The sequence below is a fragment of the Protopterus annectens genome, chromosome 3.part0 (genome assembly GCF_019279795.1).
Source record: "Protopterus annectens isolate FY-2018-M chromosome 3.part0, PAN1.0, whole genome shotgun sequence".
Classification (NCBI taxonomy): Eukaryota; Metazoa; Chordata; order Ceratodontiformes; family Protopteridae; genus Protopterus; species Protopterus annectens.
Window position 1 is genome coordinate 931,424,330 of NC_056731.1, and position 27,983 is coordinate 931,452,312.

General features: G+C 37.4%; 1 protein-coding gene across 2 annotated transcripts in view; it reads left to right on the plus strand.

The window, feature by feature from the left end:
* Positions 1 to 27,983, plus strand: part of LOC122796635 — a 563,252-nt gene that overhangs the window by 317,120 nt on the left and 218,149 nt on the right. For both annotated transcript variants that reach the window (XM_044065262.1, XM_044065263.1), the window contains exon 5: positions 785 to 1,013. In XM_044065262.1, coding sequence (XP_043921197.1) covers positions 785 to 1,013 — 229 coding nt within the window. The remainder of the gene's footprint in view (positions 1 to 784; positions 1,014 to 27,983) is intronic.

A 27,983-nucleotide genomic window follows, 5' to 3' on the forward strand; every position in this document is an offset into this window, starting at 1 on the left:
TGGAAAGTACATAACCTACAGTATTCACTTTTCTACAAAGTGTGTTAAGTAACTGTTAGTATGTTACAATGAGGATATAGTTTCAGTAATTAAAGTACAATTATTATATAAATGCACATATAATCAATATCACAGCTAGTTAGTAATTTAGTTAGGTGGTCTGGGACAAAATTTTGGAAAACCTACAAAAATGCATGTGCTGGTGGAAGGGATTCCCACAGTTTAGGTTCCTTCATTAACAAACTGTGATTACTACAACACCTCTTGTTTTGTGGACTTCAGAGTATTGGGACATTACTGGGAAGGGAGTAGATTTTATAGTTTCCAATTTCTTCTTGAGAATTTCCCTGCCAGGAATGACAAAGTGTCTTGTTCTAATAAGTTAAAAGCAATGATTCTTGTAGGGCTTTTTCCCTTTTGTTGGATTGCAAACCAACAGGCCTTGGATAGGAATGAAGCCTAATGTTCATTATGGGATGTTAATGCGATGAACTGGCAAATTCTGTTGGATGAAGTTTGGAGGGCGGGCAGATTCTTCTTGCCAAAGTCTGCTGTTAATTGGGAGATGATTATCAGGTTTGGCTAAAGCTCTTTATGTAATTTTTCTATTATATTTAGAGACCATTGATATGACTTTAATACTGTCATATTAACCAATTTACTTTTCTGCTAGAAATTATTTTTCGTTAGGCTTTCTGTTTAACTCAGGCTTATCTGTGGAAAGAAATAGCTTTAATATACATTTGTCTGATTTTTAAAAACAGACCTTTTTCTCCTTATTCAGGAGCCTACAGAACGTGTTCTAGTGGAATTTGACAAATGCAAAAAAGTAAGAGGAAAGCCCCAGTACTGTATGCAAGAGACGGCCTGGTATGACATAATCCAGTATGAGAATGCACGAAGACATCCAATTGGTCCTGGGCACAGAGTACTGGCACCATGGGAGAAAAATATGGACTGCTATGGACCAGGAACAGTACTACAAGGCAGCGAGAGACGTGATCCCACTTCTGGTATATTTTACATTTTGGGTTTTTTTCATTTGATTCTATCAGTTATTTTAGCGCAAAGATATAGAATGAAGTAATTACAGTGGGGTTTCAGGCATCTTACATTATCACCTCTGGAATACAGCTGATCTAAGTAAAACAAGAAGTTTTGACCATTTATAGCTCCCATAGTTATCTGAGTACAATTGTTTTTGTTTTCCCTAGAATTTTATTACCTGTTGCCCCTTATTCTGTAATTCCCTCAGGTCTCTTTTTTCATGTGTTCTCGGTTTTTCAGACCTGTACCATTTCTGCAATCTGGATTATTCCCTTTTCTCCTTTTGAGTCATGTTCCTCTGATGTTATGCTCTGCCTTGTAGCGCTGCAGCAAAATGTTTTGCTTGATATTCATGCCTGTTCCTGTCTTGTGAGAAAATGGTATGATCTTATACTATCCTCTCCATCTGTCTCGATTGTTGGGTTATCTGCCCTTACAGTAGATCTGAGCCAGCCACATTTCCACACAGAAGCTTCTCCAGCTTTCAAGTTTCTCCCTTGTGATGCAGTGCATCTTTCCTGTCCCTCAGATTTCATTTGCTGCCATCCTCAGCATGCTTCAACCTTTACCAAAGATAAAATCTTTTTTCTCTTGATAAACTCTAGTTTATGCTTGATATATCTTTCAAATTATAAAGTTGTTCCTCAACTTGTTATCAAGATATTTCATTCTAACATGTTCTCCTCTCCTGTCTTACCAAACCATGGCCTACTAAAGCTTAATGTGAAATCTGTAAGTCATTTGGACCCATATCTCTTATAGACTGAAAGGATAAACTTATCTTGAATAGCCTTCTCTGCTACAGCAGGAGATATGATGAAAGATACCTATTCTCAGAAGAACAAACACGAAAACAAGGAATGACAAAGAATGACAGAAAAGAAAAACTAATGAAAAAGAAAATGACAGAGATAAAGAAAGAATGAAAAGGAGAAGACACCTTGAAAAATCTCCTTCTACTTTCCTTGCTCAAAAAATTCCTAAGCATTCAATTGTATCATTTCCTTTAGCTCCAAGCTAATTGGACCAACTTGATCTTTGATCGTCGACACCAAGACTGCTGTAATGCCTGATAGGTCTTCACTTATAGACACTTCTGCAAGCAGCACATCCTCGGAGAAGGAGCTCTCTTGGTTTTTGGGCTCAAGGCTTCCCTCACTTTCTTCTCTTAGCTCTACAAAGTCTACCAGGAATGTAGTCAACACTGATTGAGCTTGAAAGATTAGGGCATTCATTATGACTCAGATAGACATGGGTGTCATCCCACCCCCCCTCTGTATGTAGGGCAGATAGGATAGACTTGCCGACTCCCACCTATATTACTCCTTCCCCAGCACTCATTCTGGTACCAGTGGTTTTGGAATTAAAACCCATCCCCAGACGCATTCTGGTACCAGTGGTTTTAGAGCTGATACCCATCCCTTATCTCCCAGGGTTTCTGCTGATGGAACCCCATTGATTGACACCATCCATGCATCCCAGGCACTTGACTCTGAAGTCTTTGAAGCCGACTGTGCCTTGGCACCAAACAGTAGACACTGATGCCTTGGTGCCAGCTACATTGCAGGTCTGTTAAATTTAGTATTTGATATCAAGGTCCTCAATGCTCAACTCATCAGCTCAGATCTTTATCCTAGAGCTGACCTGCCCATTGATGTGAGGGATGCATCACACAATTCCTTCTGCCGCTTCCTTTTTGGAGACAGCGATAGTTGCGGGTGGTGCATCCTCAGTGTAGTCTAGGTAAAAACCTGTATTCAAGTTCTTCATGAAAATCATTTACTGTCCTTCATAGTTGGAAGGGGATGCTCCCTTGTTTTTGTTTCCATCTTCAGGCACTGGTCCATCTAAGTCTTTGACCCCACACCTTCAGCCTTAAGAACAGCCTAGATGTTCATAACTAGGTAATTGTTTCAGTAGCCTAATCTATATGGGCCACATCCTGCCAGGGATTGGACAACTGTCCAGCTTCCAAAACTTTAGGGCACCTTCCACATGTCCTAACCATTGCAGAGATTGAGTATAGTGGTATAAAGATTATGGTTGGTTCTAGAATCTCAGAACTTTCTTACTGTTTAAGTACCAGCAATTCTCAGTCTCTTCTGCAGCTTTGAGGGATTTGGTGATTGGTTAGCATTTTGCAAAGTTGGGTAGACATGTATTCTGGGAACTACCTTCCATGTTTAGTTAGAAAAAGTTTACTTTTTCTGTCAGCATTTGCTGCTAGAGTTAGGACTTATGTTTTTTGGTAGTTGCCACTAACAATTTTACCTTAGGTCTTGCCATTTTTATCCTGGGTAAGAGGGCAATAGTTAGGCTCCGCTGCCCACATGTCAGTCACTTTTTTCATTAGAGTGATGGATCTGAGTCCCAGCTTTTTGGAAGTTCCACCCCCAATACACAAGAAATGAAAAGTTGTTAAGAAGGCTTCAGCATCTTTTCTCTGGCTTCCTCTTTGCTTCATCCATCAGTGAATGATTCTGCTGTGGCCATATCTAAATCCTCAGATCATATCTAAGTCCTTAGACCTCTCATCAATTTCTCTCAGTCTCTTTGGGACTGATAATTGGGAAGCTGCTAAGGACTAAGAGGCAGATACTTCCCTTTTAGCCATTTGGCTGTCCTCTTCAGACATTCTTGCCAACATCAGAGAAAAGAACAGAGGTTGTTCCTTAATAGGATCGTACTTTGGAGCTCATTTTCCAGGGGCAGGATTGTTCTTTGGGCAGCTGTTTTTTGGATGAGATCCCCAGGAAAAGGAAGCATATTCTTACCTGCATCTCCTTCACGTATGACATACAATGAGGATTGGATGGGTTTTAAGGCTGTCAGTTATTATAGTCTGAGTTTTCTCTTCATTTAAAAAGGAAAATGTTTGCTTCTTTCTCTGACTCAGATATACAGCTTTAGGTACAAGAATTAGGCTTAACCTTTAACTCTCTAGTTTCTGCTCCTGCTCCAGAGAACGGAGAATCTGAGTTTGAGGAAAGCTTTTCTTCAGATTCTGTTTTTGAAAACATGTCTGTTTATGACACTATTACAAGGATGAAGGAATTATTGAAGTGGGAACAGGAAAAAGAGGCCTTTCTTGTAGTCAGCAGTTTGCCTAATTGTCAGCCACCAGTCCCCATTTGATCTGATAAATGCGATAAGGTTCCATAGTCTCTCCATTTTTTTTTTTCAAAGCCTAGGGCAGACCCTGGTGTGAATTCTTTTTCCATATCATCTTTGTCCAGACATCTTATGGTAACTAACCCCATTCTATCTCACAAAGATAGGAGAGTTTTTTATATGTTTCGGAAGAAAGTATATACTTCTTCCACCTTGGCCTTCAGAATAGTGAATTTGTCAGACTGATGGGTCTTAAGTTTTTTCCGAATTCCTATGACAATATGAAAAAGTTAACTGCTAACTTGTCTCCTTCAACAGGACAAACAGAAGCACGCCAATGTCAAATAAATTATGACATTCATAAATGCTCTCAGATCTCTGGACTGTCTTTGGATTTCAGACCCTCTATTAGTAATCACAGACTACACTACAGTGTTGTGGTACATGAACAAATAAGGAAGACACCAGATAATATCAGGTAGACCTAACTCCCCGCAAGCTGGACAAGATCTTGAGATCCCCCCAAGGATGGACCATATAGGAGCAAGGGCCCTCTCACTGATTACATTGTACTTGCAGTGGTCACCAGAAAGAAGCTGTCAGAGGAGAGCTCCACAGTACATCCTCCTAACAGTGAGTCAAGGATAATGGACCATTTTGGAAAGCAGCCTTATGCTTCAGGAATGTTTTCCCTGAAGGTGTTAAATTATATTTTTCATATGGCCAGATTCCAGAATGGGTACTAACAGAACAGAGCTTAGATTCCCACAGCAGACCCCATACACTAGACACTAGAAAACAAATGGAAACTCGACCACCTGTCCATTACAAACCTGTCCATGATTCTGTTTTATAATGCCACAGGCTAGCCAGGGCAGGAAACACCAACATAGCTATGTGCCATCATCTCTGGTGCGTATTTTGCGGACAACTTCAAAACATCCTTCATTAATGCCTCTTATGATGGATCATCTCTGCTGGTCCAAAAGTTAAAGAAACCTTAATGAAGAGCGAGCAAGAGAGAGGAAACTGTTTGGTATTGGTGTTTGCTTTGAAACCACTCAAAGGTCTTATTCACTAAACAGGAAAGGTAGCAAATGACTCGTAATTTAAAATGTCCCAATGTTCATCCTAAGACTCCTCTTCAGACAAGGTCCCTTGAGGCAGAGGGGGGGTCCTTCAATGAACACCACCCTAGGGGCAGAAGGCTGTACAAAACCAGGGGTCAGAAGGTCCCCTTCAGGAAAAATCTTATCAGCACTCCTGAAGGGTTCTGGAGGTAGTTGGAGGAGGTTCCCATTTTCTCTTTCTTCACCTGTAAGCTTGGTTGGTTGTCACAAAGGACAAGTGGGTGAAAAGTATCATATCCAGGGGCTACATCATACCATTCATGTCTGCCCCCAAAATTAAATGTACTAGATCTTCCAGACATTCCGCCCAACAAAAAAGGGCAGTAGCTCAGGAGATTTCTCAGCTCCTGCTAAAAAGAGCCATTCAAGAGGTCCCTCCAGACCATAATGGATCCAGAATTTACTCAAAATACTTTTTAATACCAAAAAAGACACAGGGCCTCAGTCTCATTCTAGATTTCATTGGCCTATATCTGTATGTAAAGAAGACAAAATTCCAGATGGTCATGGTGCAGTCCATCTTTCTATTCCAACATGAGAGGGATTAGGATGATTTCCAAGATGGCTACACACTGATCAACAGCTTAATTTCTGTACTTTCCAAGATAGCTGAACACTGATTAACAACTTAATTTTAGCTCTCCTAGTGTGAAAAAAGAAACTGAAAAATAAGAGCCAGGAACTCCGTCACTTTTAGTAAATTCAGTTACTGCTAGTAAGTACACTGTCTGGATGACAGCAAATAAGAAACTAAGAGAGCCTGATGGAAAATTAACTGAAAAAGGTGAAGACAAAACACTGACTGGGAAGAGTCCTGCAGCAGTTTATCAAAAAAAACAAAAAACAGTTCAAGCTTCAGCTTTGGTGCAAGAGATGAATTCCATTAATTTAGAGGAAAAATAAATCAAATGTGCTCTGAGCTAAATGAAATAAAATAAATGTTGAAGGAGTATATCGACTCAAATAACAAAATCCTGAAAAGGTAGAAGAAGTTTGAAACAAACAGCTATTTAGATGAACTGATAAAACTGCAAATATCAGAGGCTGAAATGAAGAAAAGGCTGGCTGAATATGAGACTGCTCAAGAAGAGCTGTTTCAAAAAATGGTAGAATTAGAGGATAGAGAATGCAGAGAAAACCTGGGATTTTCTGCTGTAACTAATAAACTGGAAAGAACAGACTGTATTAATTTTATGAACGCACAAATAAGCAACTGGACTTGTATTCCACAGCAGGGTATGTTAATAGAAAGGGTACATAGTGTGTGTGCTCCAAACCTGGCCATGAGAAAGCAGCCAATACTTGTATTAATAAAGTTGCAGTCATACCAACAGAAAAAGTTGATCCTAACAAAACTGTGGCATAAGGGCAGAGTATTAAAAATTGGAGTCAGTAAAGTGTTTGTGGGAAAAAAAAGATTATTCACTGTACATTAGGCAGAAGAAAAGCAAATGTATCCCAGCAATCAGGAAATGTTGAGAGGAAGTGTGAGATTCATGCTGCTGTATCCAGCTGCCTTCAGAATATTTTTTTTTTCTGGAAGATCAAAGTCATTATTTGATACAAAAAGCACTAAGGAGGAAATGCAGGAGTTTGTCCAAGAAAAAGGTAAGCCATCGAACAGAAGGGGACTCTGCTTCTTATCTTTCTAGTAATAAAGATTATAGAGAGACTTTGCCAGTAAAACCTTTTCCAGTGTTCCATATGAAAATGATTGAGAGACAGAAAACAGGACAGTAATAGACTAAAAGAGTCAGAAGCACCTTGGACTGGAACCAGAGTCTGGGGTTGGAAGATGGAGATGAACAGGAAGAAAACTAGCAATTCTGCAATTAATGAGTAAATGTGAGATTATAAAGCTTCAATCACATTTGTGAAATATGACTTTACTAGAAAAAGAGGCTAAGAAAGACTAGACTTTATTGACTTTGTTACAGTTGTGGGGGACTGAAAATTATATACTCCACTTCATTAATGTTTGGAAGGACACTAAAAGGAAAAAAAAGAAAACAACTCTAAGTAAAACAGTTTTTGCTCTTAAGAATATTTGAATAAAACATTTAACTATATAAAGTGAATATTATATAGTAAAGCATTTTCAGTGATTGTTGTATATTTTAAAGATACTAAAGTAAATGCATACTTTTTCTTTTTTCTTTTAAGAAATATAGGCATTATGATGTAAAAAGGGAAGAGGGGATGGACAAAAGCATGTTTAAATTAATATGCTGTAGTCTTGGGCTGTTGGAGTTGAGGATGAGGAATAAAATTGCACTGATTATAAAATATATAGAGTTGAGATGTTTTCCCTTACTTTTGCATATATAAATGTCTGGATTAATGCCCTTGGCTTAATCTAGTAACACGTTTTGTGTGTAAGCAAGTGGGCCTTAAAAATAAGAGAACACTGTAAATATAATGGAACATTTTTGTTTAGCAAATAAACATTCAGTGTGAGTGGAGAAGTCTGCAGCTAAGGGTAGCTTTACAATTTGCTCTTATGTTTTCATAGAAACGTGCTGGCTACAAGTGCGGGCAATAAATCACAAAAGGTCTGGACATTGTTTCCTGAGAAAAATTTAAAATTAAAAGGTGCAAGGGCAAGCAGCTTAGTAACAAAATACAGTTTAAAAATTTTGGAAGTGACAAAGAGGCAGCAGCTTTCCTAGTACCTACATCCTTCAGTGCTTTTACTACAACAATGTATACTTTAGTTTTGTTTAAAGATGGCCAGTGCACTCTTTCTTAAGGCTAAACATAAATCTGAAAGCATAGAAACTGTTTTTGTATATCTGGGAGGGGAATAAAGATATGACAAGAACAGACAGCAATTAGTGTAAGTAGGAGCACAAGCTGTAACATGCACCTGAACATAGATAACCTTAATTTTAAGTTAGGTAATACCTCTGAGTACAGCTGCCAGTTTGGGACAAGTGTACTTATCATGAGGGTTAAACTTCATTATTTGAAAATGTACAGTTTTGTGTGTTTGATTTTAGTTAATAGGTTATATGGGAGTGTGTTTTTTTAGCGTTTTCTTTAAAAGAAAAAGTCTTGTAAAATGTGACATAGGTTGAAAAGGAATGGACAAGAAATAACTGTATACAAGATCAACCTGCCAAACATTACTGGGTACATGTAACACAAAAACTGGAAATATACATTTTTAAAAAGCTGTCCTATATAATAGGTGAGGATAATAACTTCACATCATGATGGCTACCCTATCCATATTATTTTGGAATGTGAAAGGCCTCATAGATATAGACAAAAAGATAAGAGTACTGAATTATATTAAGAAATGCAGAGTGCAAATAGCAATGCTGCTGGAGACGGATTTGGAAAGAAGTGAGCATGTGAATTTGAAAAAGAAAGGATTTCAGGATGGATATTCAGCAGAATATCAAAAACAAAGGAAAATGCGATTACTTATACTAATTGCATGTGTAGCTGCAATAGTGATAGAAGAGGAAAAAAGATAACAGCAGATATGTGGTAGTAACTACTTGCAAGGGAGGAGGATTATGCTGGCATGTATTTATATTCCATCTAAAACTGCTGTTATGCAGCTTAAGACAATTTTGTGAGAATTGATCAGCTTTCAGCTGGGAATATTACTTACAGGTGGAAAGTCTAACTTGATTTGTAACAGTGAGGAGGTACCTAAGGGACCCAGAAAGGAAAATATAATAAAAGGTATAGATTTCATCAGATATTTATGAAAATATTTGTTATGGTAGACTTGAATTCAGTAGTAGAAACTTGGAAAGATTTACATATTATTCCCCAAGGTACAATATCTGAACTAGAGTAGACAGAAATTATATTTCACAGGAACATGTGCATTTTATCGAAAGCTCCGATACACAGCAAATAACTATTTCAGATCATGTGCCAATAATAATGCAGATAAAAATACGGGGTAATGAAGTAAATCTGAGGAATGGTAGTGGAAGTTATTTGAAAGTTATTAGAGAAGATATAAATTTGTTCAGAAGTAATAGCTAGTGATTTGAATAAAATGAAAGTATAGTTTAAAATGGGGTAGAAATAAAAAAAGAGAGATATGGTTATGAAGTGCCAAAATATTTAGAGGGACTAACAAAGGTTATTAACAAGTGTTGCAGAATAAGGGGAATCTCAAAGACCAAGAAGATTGTAAATGCAGAATGCTAAAGAGAAAATATGGGAGTGTCTGGACAGAATGCATGAGTTTAGAAAGATTGCTGTTAGGCAAATTTTTTTAATAATAACTCCAGAACACAAAAACTTTTATCACGATGATTTAGACAAGAAAAAGTAGAAAGGGTTGTTGCCAAACTTAGGAACACTATAACAAGAAAAACAACCAGAGACACTGTAGAGGTAAAATATGTTAAGGTTAGAGGTAGACGAGGCTCAACAATTAACAGTTAAAACAGGAGGAGATGAGATAAAATCGGTAATATATAATCAATCTGTAGAAAAGTTTCCAGGGATAGATGGTATTCCTGTGAAGGTTTGAAATCTGGGAGGAAAGAAAGTGATAATGACCTGGAAAGATTTTATTTAACAGTATATTAAAAGAAGGAGATGCACCAGCATTCTAGAAGAAAGCTGGTGTGGAGCTAATATTTAAAGATAGTACAGATCCATCAGACCCAGTTTCATATAGACCCATTTCTATTTTAAACCTTGACTGTAAATTGTTTATGTCTGTAGCTAAAGGAATGGCAAAGGTATTGCCAAAACTGATGGATATGGATTAGTGTAGTTTTGTGGAGGAGAGGCAAACATTTGACAACATTATTAGAACAATGACAATCCAGAGGAAAGCAGAATGTTCGAAAGTACCATTGCTGTTGATGGTTCTTGATGTACAGAAAACATTTGACAGATTAAGCTGGGATTTTTTTTGCATTTCCTGATAAAATAATAATGTTAACTAGAAGAATATAGGTTCATAGGTTAGTACTATGCTAGCTGCCCTTGCATGTCATTTTAAGCCTAGTCAATTTCCTTTTTTGAGCTTGAAATAGCTTATCCTATTTAGTTATAGATTGGCCTTACCCATCCCTAATGGGAATAACTGGGATCATACTATAGATAATTTGAGGGGATCCATGCATGGGATAAAGCATTTAGGTGCTATCTCTGTCAATAACTAGTACAGGCGGCAGTCCTAGGATAAAGTTCTGTTTCCCATCTGTACATCTAAGTTGTGCTTGAATATGAACAGGGATGAACTTTGTTTTATGTGGATGGTATCCTCTGCGAGATGTACCTGTTCCTCCAAACTGTTCTGTTGATGTTGCAGAAGAGGTTTAGATACCTAAGCCAAGTATTTCTGATGCCATTTGACTTGCTGAAGGCAGTAAATCCATCAGTAATGGGTAAGGGATGCCTTGTATGCTAGGCATAGATCACCTCTTAGCAGTCTGTAGGTCACCGAGTATAGTGACAGGGCTTTGAGTCTGTCCATGTAGGACATGTTGTTTAGGACTCGTTATCTTTTAGTAAGATATCTCTGTGGGCATTCCATTTGTTGTACATGTCTGGATAGATCCATACCAAAAGGGACATTACATATAATGATTAGCCTAACGAGGGCTGAGTAGAGAGGTACAATGACATCCCTAGATTTAAACACAAGCCTTTTGTTTATAAGCTGTGTAATATAGAAGGAGTTTCTTACAGCAAAAGAGACATGTTGGTTAAAAGTTAGGTCACTGTCCACATAAGATCACGAATCCCAAGCATCTGGGTCAAGTCTTATGGGTGTATTTTCAATGTGGTCGTTTTCTGGAGTAGATGATTTTGCAAAGGACAAACCAGTGCATTTTTTGGCATTTAGTTTTGCCCATGATTTTGGACAGTTATTTTTTTATTTATATTATTTATTTATGTATTTATTTATTTTTTAAACAAGAAACATCTTCATTGAATTTTCACTTATAACATAGGCAATCGTACATTTATAAAAATGAAAACAAACCATATTGACATATTTTCATTTGCAAACATTATATATCACTTATAATCTTCTGTACAGTTATTGTGAGTCAAACATTACATAGCTCTTTGAATTCCTGCCTTCCCTTAAACCTCATTCTTCCTCCAAAACATGATTCTTCATGTATTGTTTCCACAGTTCCCATTTATTTTTCTATGCAACTTGCTCCTACCCTTTTCTAAAGATACCACTTCCAGTTCTTTTATATCTATTACTATAGTCTTCCTATAATGAATCCTTTTCAATCCATACTATTAAGTACTTCATTTTATCATGTCCCTGTAAATATGGGTATTGCTGAACCAGTTCAGCTTTGTGTCTTTTTGGGATGTAAAATTAATGAAGATAAAACAAAGGCTATAGCTGTAAACTATGTACCCACACATGAATTGGTTCAGCAATACCCATATTTATGGGGACATGATAAAATGAAATATTTAAGAGTATGGATTAAAAAAGTTTCTGTTATGGCAGCCAAGGATATGTGGGAAGAGACTAATACAGAAACTGAGAAACTGGAAGTTCTTGTTTATAGATATGGATAACAAGATTCATGCAGTGAAAATGTTTTAGTTCCTTTAGTTTTATATACAGATCAGGCGTATTTTTATCAGCCAGAGGAGAAGTTGTAGATAGTAATTAATAAAGATTTGAAAGATTTTATCTGGGAGGAGAATAGAGCTAGAGTCAAGTGGGAATAGTTGATCCTTCAATAGAACAAGGTGGTTTAGGATTACCTAATTTGAAGGGATATTTTACACATACACAGTTAAAGCTCATATACATTGTGAAGTTATTAGATATTGTTATCTGTGCTAGCATGACTAGCTGAGGTTTTGTAAGTAATTGTAAATAATTGTGAATTACCCTGTGTTACATACACAAGCATGACTAGATATAGTTTTGTAAATAAATGTATGCATTTTGATTATCACTGTGATTTGTGCAAGAGGTTTGAATCAAACAGTGTTCTTCTGGCTGACCAAATATATATGTTCTTTGTAAAGAGAATTTTGAATGTATGTTGCCAGAGTTAGCTGACTACATGAATTATCATTGTGTGCCAGCTGTTTGTTTACTTTTCAAAGTCTGATATGAGAGAATAGAATTCTCATAGCAGCTTCCTGTTACTTAAAAAAAATCTGCTATAAAGGCAGGTTCTGTGTCAGTTAATATTCAGTAGATGCTCCATTGTTCAGTTTTCATTCAGTTGTTTCCAGAGCTATTTAGCAGTAGTAATCCAGGTGTTTCCAAGAGAGTAGTTGCTCCATTTGCTGAGGACAGACAATAGCCTGGAGTATGGACATCATTTCTCATCTTACCTTGTAGAAGTAAGAGTATAAGCTTGCCTTGCTGAAGTATTTAGATTAGATAGGGACAGTTAATTTTCAGATAGTCAGGGAACTACAGCTAGAAAGTTGAGTTTTTTTTTTCTAAAATCAATGTGAGATCTATCCTACAGTATTTTCATATTTCCTGTGTGTGAAACTTTGATGTTTATTGGAATAAGTTATTCAGTACTTAAATGTTTTAAATCATTTTATTTATTATTAAATGTTTTACTACCTCTCATTGTGGTTGGTTATTTTAGTTAATATTTGGACTACAGTGAAAGACCTGCTGTCATAGTTTTTAGTTGAATCTAGGACAGAAGTTGCTGTTAAAAGGGGATAATAAGCAGGGCATATAAAATATTGCACAATAACTATAGGAATTAATCAGAAATTTAGAAAAGATTGGTAGGAGAGAATGGATAAGAACTTCACAAGTAAATAATGGGAGGGATGTATGTATGGCACCTAGATATACCATAAAGTCTAGAAGATTTAGGATTTTTGCTTGGAAGTGTTTGCATAGGTATTTTTATACCACAAGCAGACTCCAAAGATTTTTTCCTCAGGTAGATTGCAAATGTTGGATGTGTAATGAGGAAGAAAGAGGTACATGGGAGCATTTGTTTTGGGAGTGTAATGAGTTGGTTCAAAGGTTCATAGGCAAGTACTAGGCTAGCTGCCCTTGTGGATTATTTTAAGCCTAGTCAATTTCCCTTTCAAAGGTGAGAATCAAACTGTGTGCCTTCTGTCTGTGAGTAAACACTTCAGCCATTACACTAACCTCCAGCCCCTCCAAACCATTCTATGTAAGGTTCATAGTAAAGTATTAGGCTATCTTCCCTTGTGGGCTGTTTTGAAGCCTGTCTAGATTCCCTTTCAGAGGTGATAATTCTATTTATTTATTTATTTCTGGGAATAAATAAATAAATTACTATTTTTTCTTGAGCTGGGATACAGGATCTGAATTGCCTACACATAGTAAGGTCTTGTTAAGTTTAATCCTGATGGCTGCCAAAAAAGCAGTTACTAGAAAATGGATATCAGTTTCTAAACCAACTATCTCTGAAGTATTGAATATTGCAACAGAGATAAAAGAACTGGAAGTGGGATCTTTACAAAAAGGTAGGAGCAACTTACATAGAAAAAATGAAAATTGTGAGAACAAATTGCATAGAAAAAAGGAAGTTGTGGGAACAATACATGCAGAATCATGTTTTGGAGGAGGAGGAGGAATGAGGTTTAAGGGAAGGCTGGATTTGACAATTTATGCAATGTTTGATGGGTCTATATTAGATAACCGAATGCTTAAAAAAGCGAACGGTGATTAATCGACCCTATGGAAGCGAAAGCTTACAATCTCGAACTGTCAGAACAGCGATTTTTTTCCTAGGGAAAAAAATCGCTGTTCCAAAACACATACACACAACACAAGCACACCAAACAAACAGCAATCCACACACATACACCTAAAATCTGACACCTAACCCTACACTAAACTATGCACTCATCACTAACTATCCACTTACCTTAACCCAAACCCTAACCCTAAGGTCCGTCACTATCGCACACTCACCTCATCCGTTCCCTAACCCTAAATCACCTAACCCTCACGTCCACACAATCGCACACATACCTAACCCGTGCCCTAACCCTAACTCAACTAACCTGCACTAACACTCATATCCACACAATCGCACACTTACCTGAACCCGACCCGTAACCTTCCACCACATCACTGAAAATACCAAAGCAACAGAAATGGACAACCAAATTCTTTCCCTAGGAAAAAAATTGGGTTTCTGTTGCTTCAATATTTTAAGCTTTCGCTTACATAGGGTTGATTAATCACCGTTTGCTTTTTTAAGCATTCGGTGAGCTAATATAGACCCATGTTGGATTGATGATAGTCATACAAAAGAATATATGTGATGTAAAATGTTTGTTACTGGGAAGATGTTAATATGGTTTATTTTCTTTCATAAAAAATGTAGGTTTGTCTATGTCTTATAAGATAATTCAGTCAAGGTATTTAAAAAAAAACAAGTAGGATTAAATGTGCTCATTAGACCTTCAAGATGCTTAGTTACATATGAAGACTGTAAAGAAATTCAGAAAGTTCCTCTGCTTTTGGCTAGGAGTCAGTCTTTGCTAGCTCTGACCACTGACCCCCCCCCCCCCCCGGGTGTTCAATAAGTGCATGTCGGTAGTTGGTAGCACACTTCAGGCTGCAAGGTGTCCAAGTATTTTGATGATTGGCTCCTGGCTGCAGATAAAAGAGAATCCCTTACTTTGACAAAAGATTACTTCCTCTATTTGTGTTGGTCCTTAGACATCTCCCTGAACCTACAGAAGTCCGGTCTGGAGTCAACAGAGTCCTTAGTTTTCATAGGTTATCACCTTCAGACTAGAACAAGAATATCAAGACTTCCGGAACAAAGAATGATTTCCTTCATACTACAAATCATAGACCTTGTCCAGTACAACTCTCCTCCAGCATCCCTAATACTGTGCATATGATGGCAGACACCTTTATTTAAGTTCTTCATGTCAGACATTACATGAGAGTTTTACAGTGGACACTCAGTGTACAATGGTCCCAGGCATACCTCTCAACCTGGAAACATCAAAAATCTGGACAAGGCCCATGAAAAATAGGTACAAATCTGTACGCTGATTAACATCTAATTTGCATACATAATTATGTAACCCCACCCACTCCAGTGGAATTGTGGGATACCAACAATTGAAGAACAGACAACCAAAACATGGCACCAGAGTCACCCTGCATTCATTCCAGTGTCCTGTTACCTGGCTATTTTGCCACATTTATTTACCATAAACACTACTAATGTATGCATACTGCTTTACTTCTACAATGATCATCATCTGGTAAACAAGGCAATACCATCTATGAAAATAGGCTTGACATTAAACTTTGCCCTTGAAACTCACATTCATTGAAACCCACACACACCACATCCAAAGAAAATGCATCTGGCCAGTGGTGGATAAAGATTACCTTTGGGTTGTTTTAACTGCTATTGTAGCAGTCTTTAAAATATGAAATAAATGGTCAGATGGCTGGGTGTCCTAGGGGGAATGATGTGCCCCACCATGCACAGCAGAAATAAGAGCTTGTTACACACATTAATGAGTAATTAAGCAGCCCCTAACATTAATTAGCAATTCCTTTAACATGAATACATTCATAGATTAGTACTAGGCTAACTGATTTTGTGAGCCATTTTTTTAAGTCTAGCCAATCATCCCTTGTGAGACTCAAACCTTGCATCTTGTGTTTGTAAGGCAAACATTTTAACCATTAGGTCACCCTTCAATTATATAGTGGGCATGGCTCCACTGTTTATCCTTTATACATTTAGGAATCACTCTTGTCTTTTTGTTTGTCTCCTTTGCATATCCTGAGTCACCCATTTTAATAATTCCCCCATTACCATAATATTATATGGTAATGCTACAATATTGCTTCAAGTTTAGTAATCTGTAGTAAAAAAAACCTTTCCACTTATATCAGCATTATAAAATATAGTTTAAATATTTTAATAAACATCTGTGATCATTACCAAGATGTACAAACTGTACACATAATTAGCAAAAGTGATACAATCAGTATCAAAGCATTAGAAAATATAAACATCATAAACATAATATATACTATCTCTCAACTTTTACCAAACAATATCTGAATAAAACCTAAAAGAAAATTTGTAGAGGAAGGCCCCAAAGTAGGGACAGCATTTAAATATTGCCCTTATACAGTTAGAAAGTTCCTAGAATAAAATGATTTGTGTTAATATGCATTTTTCTGAAGGCTATGAAGTCTGAAACTTAAATATATGTCATTATTTAATGACTTCAAACCACAAATATTATGAGGAACAGATCAGAAATATGAAGCAAAAATCTGGATATTCTCTGAAAATCTGAACAGTTGAGAGGTATCATATGACCTCTCCATATATTAACTGTCTCTCACTTATCTCCATTAAGATATTTGCTAGCTAATTTCCTTAAAACCACACATTTCATAGTGCTTCATCATCATCAGGTATGCCATACACACTCAGAGTGTTTAAATAACATTTGTAAAATATAACCAAAATTAAGTACTGCATTTCAGCAGGCAAAACAGCATGTCAAATGTTGAACATCACAGTTGAAAAACCTAAGAATATATATGAATATGAAAACTGGAATCTTCTAATAGTACATTAGAAGAATGCCTCTCAAAGTGAAATGTTCTAACCAAAACAATATATACATAACAAATAAACAAGCAACAAAGAAAACAAACAGAAAAACGACTTCCTTGCTCTTACTGTACCATTCAGCCTTCTGCACTACTTAAAAGCTTCAAGCTCATGTATACTTACAATCAGCTGTATTATTAGGCAATTCACTTTTTCCTCTGAACAGCCTGTTTTAAACCAAAAATCTCATGACTCTAGGTTACATCTTTATCCCCAAGTACATAAAAGTCATATTTAGGAAAGCTTGAACAGGGACTTGAATAATCTGGTCATCATAGCAGACAAAGTCCCATGGAACAGTGGAAGCTAATTTAAACCACTGCTAAATATATTTTTAACAAAGTTGAGAAGCTTAACTTACATCCTAATTCCTATCATACAAAATGCATCCTTCCATATAACTCTGTTTCTCTTAGCTACCAAATCAGCCAGAATACCTAATCTGTTTCAGACTAACTAAGCTACAAACTAAATTAACATCACCCAAAGCTTCCCCTTAATGGAGTCAGTGGCAGCCTGAATGCTTTCACATTATACCTAAAGAATTAAAAATGCCAACTCTACCATTTTTGTTTTTAGCAGGTCAAACTTTTAAACCATTATCCAGGAGGCTGCACAGACATCATACTCAATTAAATCTGCCCGCAGACAAGTCATATTCAGAGACTTACATGACGGTGGTGTTAAATCTGCACTGCAGCACAGCAATCTGCCCAGATGAGACGGGTATTCCATCCATATTCAAACAGAAACTATTCAAGCAACTGAACGACATACAAATTGGGTCACGCCTTCACTGGGAGAAATTTGGGACGGTTGGGAGGTCTGGTCCCAGGCTGTTCACACACTTCAGTTTCTTGACAGATTATCCACAATTTGTAGGAATCATCTAAAGTGGTGGATCAAATTTCCCTTTGTACAACTCGTCTACCCATCTGTTGTATGCCTTCCATCAGCCATGGTAACCATGATGCTTCTGTTCTGGGGAGGAGGACATTATAAGGAGAGAACAGTCCAAGCAATGTGGTCATAACAAGAGGGTGAACTTCAGATCAATGTTCTGGAGATGAGGTCTGCCCTCCTAGTGTTGCAGGCACTTCAGGACTTCATTCCCCAGAGTGTGACATTGGGAACATATACACCATTTTGGTTGTGTGGTACATGAACAAGCAAGGAGGAACCCAGTCATATCTCTTTTGCCAAAAGGCTATGAGAATATGGCAATGAATGATGTCTTTGCAGTGTTCTCTGATTGCATTGCACATTCCAGATAATGGACAGGCTCAGGTATTCCATTATAATGTCTCATGAGGGGTTTCTCCATCCTGCAGCATTGAGGAAAATCTTCAGCTACTGGGGCCAGCCTCAATGCAACCTACTTGCCTCCCCAACCAACACAAAATGCAGCAACTGTGTTGTCCTTATCAGCCTAAAGTGACAGGCACCCAGGGTTCTCTGGTTCACCCTGGGCCACTTTGTCTACTATATGTCCCCTTTCCACTAACAACAAAATTTCTACGGAAAGCATCTTTGTGCACGGTGACAGTAATCCTCATAACCCCATTTTGGCCCAGGCAAATATGGATCCCAGTGCCCTGGCCTCATCTCATGTGACCTGCATGGGAATTTTCTATCCCACTCATCCAGCCAGTCTCACCTAGACATCAACTCCCAAAGATTATTTGCATGGTTTCCCAAGCCCAGTGATGGCCCATAATCCAGCATTACCTATGAGAGTCATTTAGATTTTGTCTGCCTCACAAAAGCAATACGCCAGAAAACTATATAAGACTAAATGAAGCATATTTTCCTTTTGGAAACTACAACATGGGCTGAACCAATATTCAGCCCCTATTTCCTCTGTTTTACAATTGTTTTTTTTCCCAAAAAATATCTTTATTAAATTAGCACATATGATATAGGCAATCTTATATTTATATAAATGAAAAACAACATTGACACCACTTTAGTTGCAAACATTATACATCACAGACACCATTGAAACATCTGTAGTTGCAAACATTATACATCACTTATAATCTATCCAGACATTGTCAGTTAAGCATCATGTGGCTCATTCAAATCATGCCTCTTAAACCTCGTTCCTTCTCTGCATATATTGTTCCCACAGTTCCCATTTTTTCCTGTGTAGTTTGCTCCTTCCCTTTTTCTAAGATCCCAATTCCAATTGTTTTATCTCTGTTACTATATTCACTACTTCTAGTAAAGTTGGTCTAGACTTTGATTTCCATTTTCTAGTAATTGCTTTTTTGGCAGCCAACATAATTAGACTGAGCAAGGCTTTAGCATATCTAGGCAATTCCAATTCTGTATCATAGCTCAAAAAATCATCTCTCAGTTAATTCAGTTTGCTGAAGTGGTACGCAGGGAATCCCTAAAGTCTACCAGCTCACTGCACTCCCAAAAAATATGTTCCCAGCCACCACTTTCCTGCCTGTCACATCTCCAACATTTACTATCCACCTGAGGAAAAATTCTATGGAGTCTACTTGGGGTATAAAAATATATGTAAACACTTCCAGGCAAAGATCCTAAATCTTCTAGACGTTGTTGCATATTTGGGGAGATACACATATATCCCCTCATTGCCTCTTTGTGGCTTGCTTATCCAATCTCTCTTCCCAATCCTTTCTAAGCTCCTCCGATTAATTCTTATAGTTGTCATGCAATATTTTATATGCTTTACTAATGATTCCTTTAATGGCAGCTTCTGTTCTAGATTCTATTAAAAACTCTACCAGTGCTGGTCTTTCATTTAAGAGCCCCCTATCTGCCTCTGTTCTCATGCCGTTGCTAAACTATGGAATGCACTCCCTCACACTATCACGCAACTAGACTCTATAAAAACATTCAAATCAGCACTAAAAGAACACTATCTCAATAACCATGTCTGTCCCTGTAACCACACGAGTAAACCACCATAAAGATATTTATGGCTACTATACCCAACAAATACTTTACAACCTTAAAAACATCAACTAATAATTCTCTTTCTTGTCTTCTTCTCTACTTTTTCTTGTATTACTGTATAATCTTTCTCTAGTTTTTTTTTCTTCAATATAATTTAACTTATACATTTCTAATTTTATTTCTGTGACTGTATAAAAAGAATTACTTAAACATTACATCACTGGACTGAAAGTTTTTTGTGTATCTCTTCTGCAGTTGTAAGTCCTTCTGTAACTCTGCTTCAAATGTAATATGTATCATGCCAGGAGAGAGTTCCAAATATCCCAAAATGTATTGTTAGCTCTTTCGTTCATTCATAATCCACAATGAACTTCATCAGGCAAACATTTCCCAAGAATCATCACATTATAAAAGCCATTAATTATACAATTAGGAATTCAATTAGTTGAGAACCTTGATTTAAAGTTGCAGTCCTGTTGTTATAAAACCATACATCATTTTTGTAAACTTTCTGTAAAAACAGCTTCGGTCCTTTATAAAACCACAACTAAACATTAAAATTGTGGACGATCATAAAAAGACTTTTTTTGGACCTATGTGCTCATCTTATTTTTAATAAAAAATACTGACTTCATGCACGTCAGTGTATGTTAAAAAATTCTCTCTCCAAAGATTTTAACTTCAGCATATATTTAGCATAAAGTCAGTAATTTTTGTTAAAAATAAGATGAGCACATAGGTCCAAAAAAAGTCTTTTTATGATCGTCCACAATTTTAATGTTTAGTTGTGGTTTTATAAAGGACAGAAATTTTACAAAAATTATGTATGGTTTTATAACAACAGGATTGCAACTTTAAATCAATGTTTCTCAACTAATTGAATTCCTAAATGTATAATCAATGGCTTTTATAATGTGATGGTTCTTGGGAAATGTCTGTCTGATGAAGTTCATTGTGGATTGTGAATGAACGAAAGCACTAACAATAAATTTTGGGATATTTGGAACTCTCTCCTGGCATCATTTGTTTTAGTCAAATGTAATATGTATAACAAGACCTTGACTATCTCACTTAAGCTGATGTTATAAATCTCAGTACTGTTTGGAGCTTTTCTCCCCGGGCCTCCACTGAAAATGGGTCCTAAGACCCAGTGGACTTTCCTGGTCAATAAATGTCAATAAATAAATAAATATTTCTTTCTCTTTGTCTATACTCTGATATCAATCCTTGATAGGGAAGGCAATCTCAAACCTGTAGTCCAAATAAATTCTTGGCCTCTTTCCATTCTGTTACCTTTCCCTTTCTAGTTATTTGCTCCCAATACCTTGGTTCCTTTGCCAGTTTTCTCCAATAAATTCCAGCCCCCTCTTGCCTATTGTCTGTATCCCTAACCACAGTCATCCCTATCAGAAAAATCTCTTTTCTCCATTCTTGTGCTGGTTTAGTTCTTAGAATACTCTGTATGATTTTTATTGTTCTTAAGAGTCTGCATCCAAAATCCCAATCTCTCCTTAATTCTTGAGCTTCCCCTCTGTATCATCATCATTCCTTTCCACTTTGAGTTATAGTTTTCTGCTTATGCTATGTATAATATCCTTAACTGTGTTGCTCTAAAATACCCCCTCAAATTGCTCTGTCTTACAGTTCTTAGCCATTCGATTTGATTTTTTCCACCTTTTTCTATCAAGGTTCAACTAGCAGCCATTTAAATATTTCACATAGAATTCAACTCAAATTGCCTAACTTCACAAATGATATGCAAGGTTTTCTTGAAAGGAACCTTCCTTCTTATACCAGCTATCAAAGACCCTATTCTACCATGGGATCTTTAAGCTCTTATGCAGCCACCATTTGAGCCACCTTCAACTGCGCTGTGAAATTCCTGTTTAGGAAAACAATATTCTAAAGACATGCTTCTGGGCCTCCGCTGAAAACAGGATCTGTGGAACCTAGTCAGACTTTCCCAGTCAACAAATGCCAAATAAAAATAAAATAAATAAAAAAATATTGATAGTAGCTGTCACTTTAGCAAGGTGAATATGTGAACTAGATGCCTTATCTTGCAAGCCATCATATCTGATCTTCCATAAAAATAGAGTCTCCCTCAGACCAAACCCTACCTTTACTCCTAAAGTAGCTTTGGGCATATCCATAAACCAAGCAATTCATTTGGCTAGTTTTCTTTCCAAATCACTGTAACAAAGGAGAGTATGAGCTGCATACTTAGGATGTTCACAGATAGCTCGTTTTTTTTGCCCAACATGGGACAAAATGGGTGAAAAGGTAAGAAATAATGTCCCCTGAGTATCACTCTCCAGATGGCTTTCAGATTGCATTACTTTTCTTCACTGAACGTTTAACGAACAACTGGGCCAAAACTTAGTGTGCATTCTACAAGGTCCATCTCAACTTCCATAACCTATTTCAAGAAGTCCTCTGTAGATGATATTTGTGTTGCAGCAATGTGGTCAACAATGCCTACCTTCATTGAACACTATAAGCTTGATCTCATATTAGGGTCCAGATCTTCTTTATGTTCTGCCCTCGTCAGGAGAAAAAGTCTGATGTTGGCGTCCAGATTGAAACTCCTCAAAAGTCCTGTTCAGGGGGCAAGAAAGGTCATGACTCCACCTGGGAAGAAAGTATCGGTGTATTCTGTCCCAACAGTTAAGATAGGCAGAGTGGACAATATAGGATACAAAAGTTATGTACTTACAATAACAGTCGTTCCTTATTATCATTCTCCATCCATCCTGACAGCCATCCCACCATCTGCCAACCAGAATTATCACCATATGTCCTGGATAGACCTGGTAGACTTAAATCCAAAGCATTTCTCCTGTTCTTCTCAGTACCTGATGGGAGCAAATCTGATCTGAGGGGCAGGAGGGATGCACTGGATCATGTGGCAAGTGAAGAACCTGAATGTTGGAAGATCTTCTGTGAGGAAAAAATTTGATGGCTTGGATCTGCCATGAGTGCAGATAACCCAACAGTTGAGATGCACGGACAGAGACAATGAGGATCTGTTGTTATAGTAAGTACATAACGTTCATTTTCTCTCATGCTTCCTTTCCCTGTCTACCAGGGAATGCAAATTATAATCCTTTAGCCAGTCCTTTTGCGACTCATACATTGTACTTTTTTGGTTCCACTTGTTTGTACATTTTCCGTCTTATGTCATTACATAGATATGCTCTCTGCAACTGTATGCTGTTCTCTAGTTTGGAAATTATTAGGTACTTGTAATCTTCCTCTTCACAGACTATATGGAAAAGCATTCTTAATTATTGTGCTGTTAGTATGCAACAGTTTACGTGGATATTCTAAGATCACATTATGATCCTAATGTATTTGTCCTCTGAGGTCAGAAATTACTGTGACCCGAATTCCAAATGCATTTTTTTTTTTTTTGCAGTTGTGGATTAATTTAAACAACACAGATGATTTTTCTTTTATCTTCTCATAACCCAAGCACAACTTGCCCATATTAACTGTTCATTCATGGAGAATATAGGTCTCATGGCACCTCTAGCTCTTTTGTCCTTTATTTCTTCAACTGAATTATTCAGAAGGACCTTGGGATATCCCCTTCTACTAAACATACACATCAAGTTTTCACATTCATTCATGAAGTCTTCCTCTAATGAGACCATATGTGCAGTTCTCACTTGCTGACCGCTGATGACAGATCTTTTCTGATGATACGGGCGCATACTAGAAAAATGAAGGAAATTATTTAAATACATTTTCTTCCTATAGATTCTAGAAATTAACTTATTAATGTTGTTCTCTTTAACCAACAGAATGTCTATATAAGCTATTTTGTTCATGTTAGTTGTGAATGTAAATGACAAAAAATCAGTAGTTTTATTTATGTATTTAATAAACATATCTATTTTTTCCCTCCCAGCCTTCCATAAAATAAAATAAAGATGTTGTCAGGGTAATGAGTATAGAACTGCATTCTATTTTTAATGCCGTCCTCATGGAAAAAAAAATTATATTCATATAGGGCCATTACCATATTAGCAAAGGCTGATCCACAAGGTAAACCCATTGCTTCTCCATTTTTAATTTTTTTTGTAAATAATACTGACCATCAAAAACAAAAAAAATGTATTTAATTGAAGAAATAAAGGACAAAAGAGCTAGAGGTGCCATGAATGGTATTGTCTGTATGTATTGTCCACAAATTAAGTACTGGCCACTACAGTTAATATGGGCAAGCAAGTGTGTCCATTTGAAATTAATATTGGAATAGAAACCCAATTTATTGTAACTTTTTGTACAGAGGTGTGTCAAATTAGAAGAATATTAAATAAGAAATGGGCTGTATTAAACGAAGACAATACAATTGGAACAAGAGTTAGTACGAGATCTAAATTAGGCTTTAGTAGGAATGTGAATCCTGGAAGTATTTTTGAACGTCCTTCTTGCAATAATTTGAGACCATTTGGGATGAAAAGTGCAGTTATTGCCAGCATTGTAAATTAAGTTGGGAGGGTGGCCTAATGGTTAAGGTGTTTGCCTTACAAACACAAGGTGCAGGGTTTGAGTCTCACAAGGGATAATTGACTATGCTTACAATAGCTTGCAAGGGCAGTTAGCCTAGTACAAACCTATGAACCTAAATGATGAGTAATCCATTTCAGATTAGGGAAAACAATATAGACCAAAAGAAACTTTCAACTGTGAGTCTAAAGCTGTGGTTTATTTAGCATACTGTCAAAACTGCCAATGTTTTTACATAAAAAAAAGAAAAAAATGACTAATGCATCATCAAAGAATGTAATTAACAATAATGGGCACATGTTTAAATACATGGTGATTGATAGTGTGAAGGCTAGTATCCAGGGCTGGGAACAACAACATTACTCTTAGAACAAAAATAATTAATTTGGCAAATTTTATTACAAGCTGATTCTTGGACAGGACTGAATGAACTGACATCAGTCAGTTGCATTTTGAGACTGAAAGCTTTGCTGAGATAATATTTTTTAAATCATTTAATGTGATGATTTAATTTGTGTGAATTTATTTTAATGTATTTTAGAAAAATTAAGGTTTTATTTTTATTGATATTGGTATTTATTCAGTATCAAGAATGTTTGTGAATGAATATTAGTGAAGCTGAAGTGGGAGGGTTGAAATAGTTGTATTATTGGATGCAAGTCATGTGATATGAATACTGGGCTTTTTAAATCGCTACTTTGCTGTTTATTTGTCTGATGAAGTTCAAGTTGCTCTTGGACGAAAGCGCTTACTAAATAAAATGTTTTATCTTTTAACTGGTGCATGCATTTCCTACCTTTGCCCAAGTGGATTGTATTTATCACTTTTCAAATGAACCATTTCATCTGGCTAAGAGATTGCATGGTTTACTATCAAAATTTAGATCGGCACTTACACAAAGATGGGAAGGTCGAAAGGCTGTTTTCAAGTTTTCGTAATGATGATTCAGAAAATGTTCATCTCCACATTAGTGAATGGTGATGTGCATTTGCTAATGTGGAATCAACGTTCCGATAACAGATCACACTACAGTGGGGATCGGGAAATGTACCCTTTTCTCACTTGTAGTGTGATCTCGGAGTTGGAATATATAATATGCAGGTGGTGTGGGGGGGTGCAGGGGAGCTTGCCCCCCTGCAGAAGCATTACTGGTAACACGGACTTTCGATATTGGAACTTCTGGTGTTCAAGTGTCAATTCCATGTTACCATTTTCAAGTTTCGGCAAACCGGTTTGATCAAAAGGCGGAAAATTATTTTGATTTTCCACATTTTGACAGTAAACCAGATTGCACATGTACCAATATTTTACCCTTAGTTACCCAACAATAAAGACATAAAGACTGATGACCTTCCCCTCACATTGACCAATAAGCTTTTGTATACATTTCACAAAGAGTTAAAATGGACATTCATCTACCTCTGGAAACTTCCTTGTTGCAATTAAGTTACCTCATTGCACTACAGTAGTGATACAAAGCTGGTATTGAGGTAGCTTAAGGATAGACTTTGAGTTGAGGTTTGAATGGATGGTGGTAGAGTGAGGGGCAATACCCAATATTTAGAATTTTATATATTATTTATATATAACATATATTCTGACAATTTACTATCTGATTATTTGCTTTTCATACAATATCACCAATGTTCAGATTTCATGTTTATTTTTTTATCCATTTTTTTCCCTTACAGCCTCAGCAAATCAAGTTTAGAAAAGTTTTTTATTACTATTAGTGTAGTTGAGTGAGATGAATGGCATACAGCAACAGTGGTCCCACTCCACAAAGGTGGCGCCTCTACGGACCCTGGAAACTATCGCCCCATAAGCCTGACTAGCTTAGTCTGCAAGGCTATGGAGAGGATCATCATGGAGCTCATAAACAAAGACATTGGGGACCTACAGACACTAGATCCTACCCAGTTCGGCTTTGTCAAGGGCAGATCCTGCCTTTTGAACCTGGTTGACTTCTTCGAAACAGTCACCAAAGCCATAGATGAAGGGAAGGTAGTCCACACAGCCTATCTGGACCTTGCAAAGGCATTTGACACAATACCCCACTGGCATCATAGATAAGCTATCCAGCTTAAATATAAACCCCTATGTCACAAGATGGGTCGCAAACTGGCTCAAAGACAGAACCCACAGAGTGGGAGTTGCTGGAGCCATGTCAGACTCGAAACCGGTCACAAGTGGTGTCCCACAGGGTTCTGTCCTGGGACCACTCTTGTTCGGTATATACTTTTCCGAGGTACAGGCAAATGTGGGAGGACTATGGCTCACCAAGTTCGCAGATGACTGCAAACTGGGCGCCATAATCAACTCTCCAGCTGACACAAACATCCTTTAAAAAGGTCTCACAGAGACAGATAACTGGTGCCAGCGCCATGGTTTAAAGCTAAATGCCAAAAAATGTATAGTCATACCCTTTGGCAAAAACAATGTGCCCACAAATTACCACATAGGTGGAAACCCATTAAGTACAGAGAAAGTTATTAGGGACCTGGGGACCCAAGTTGATAGCAATCTCTCCTTTGAAAACCACATTGGTTAGAAAGACCTTCTACATAGCCCACCTCATCACGAAGGGTTTCACATCTAGATCAAGAGAGGTAATCGTGCCCCTTTATTCATCCCTCATCAGGCCCATCATAGAATACAATACCCCTTTTGGGATGTACCTTACCTGACACCTGCAGCAATTAGAAAGACCCCAAAAGTATCTCACCAAGAGGATCAAGGGTCTCAAACAGATGCCATATGCTGCTCGGTTAAAAAACTCCAGCTCTACTCAGTTGCATACCGCCTACTTTGAGGCGATCTATGCCTGACATACAAAGCTATGTCAAATCCAGAATTAATGGACATGCTCCACCACAGTAAATCTAAATCCCTTAGAGCCACACGCTCGAGGGACTTGAACCTCAGCACAGAAATAAATAGAACTTGCTGGAGGGACAGGTTCATAACCCAGAGGCTCCCTTTGCTCTGGAATAGAATTCCAGTTCATGTGAGGCAGAGCACCTCACTGAATCTCTTCAAGAAGAATCTCGATAGGTGGATGGGGGATTGTAGGTTTGTCCCAGGGATTACTCCCGTGTCACTATTAGACAGAGGCACAGTAAACTAAACCTTAAAAAGGGCACAGTATACTCAAATCAAGGGGTGGCGTAAGCCATACAGAATCGGGCTAGGCTTATAATTGCCCCAGGGCAGATAGCCTAGTATGAACCTATGAACCTATGACTACAAATTAAAAAAAAAAAGAATGTTTACACGTGAGCTAGTTTCTTGGCATAGAGAAATAAAATTCTGACTGTGGCCCAGAGGACTTAGATTTGATTAGTGACCTGGGCACTGGAGAAGTCAGTGAGCGAAATGTTAGCTTAAATAGCCGATGCTGTCTTGTCCATCCTTAGGGGAGGGGTCGTGCGCATCCTGCTGTCCAAGTGACAGCAATGTTTCGCACTGCAGGCATATTATACATGTGAGAAGACAGGATGTGAGTGGCATAAACCTAACAAGGAAATTATCACTGTCTGCCTAGGCACAGAGGTTCTGCTGCAGTGTATACTTACATGGGTATCTAGTATAGCAAGCTTAACTACACACACTTGGTGGTCAGTAGGAGAAGGGGCTAGGAACAGAAAAAAAT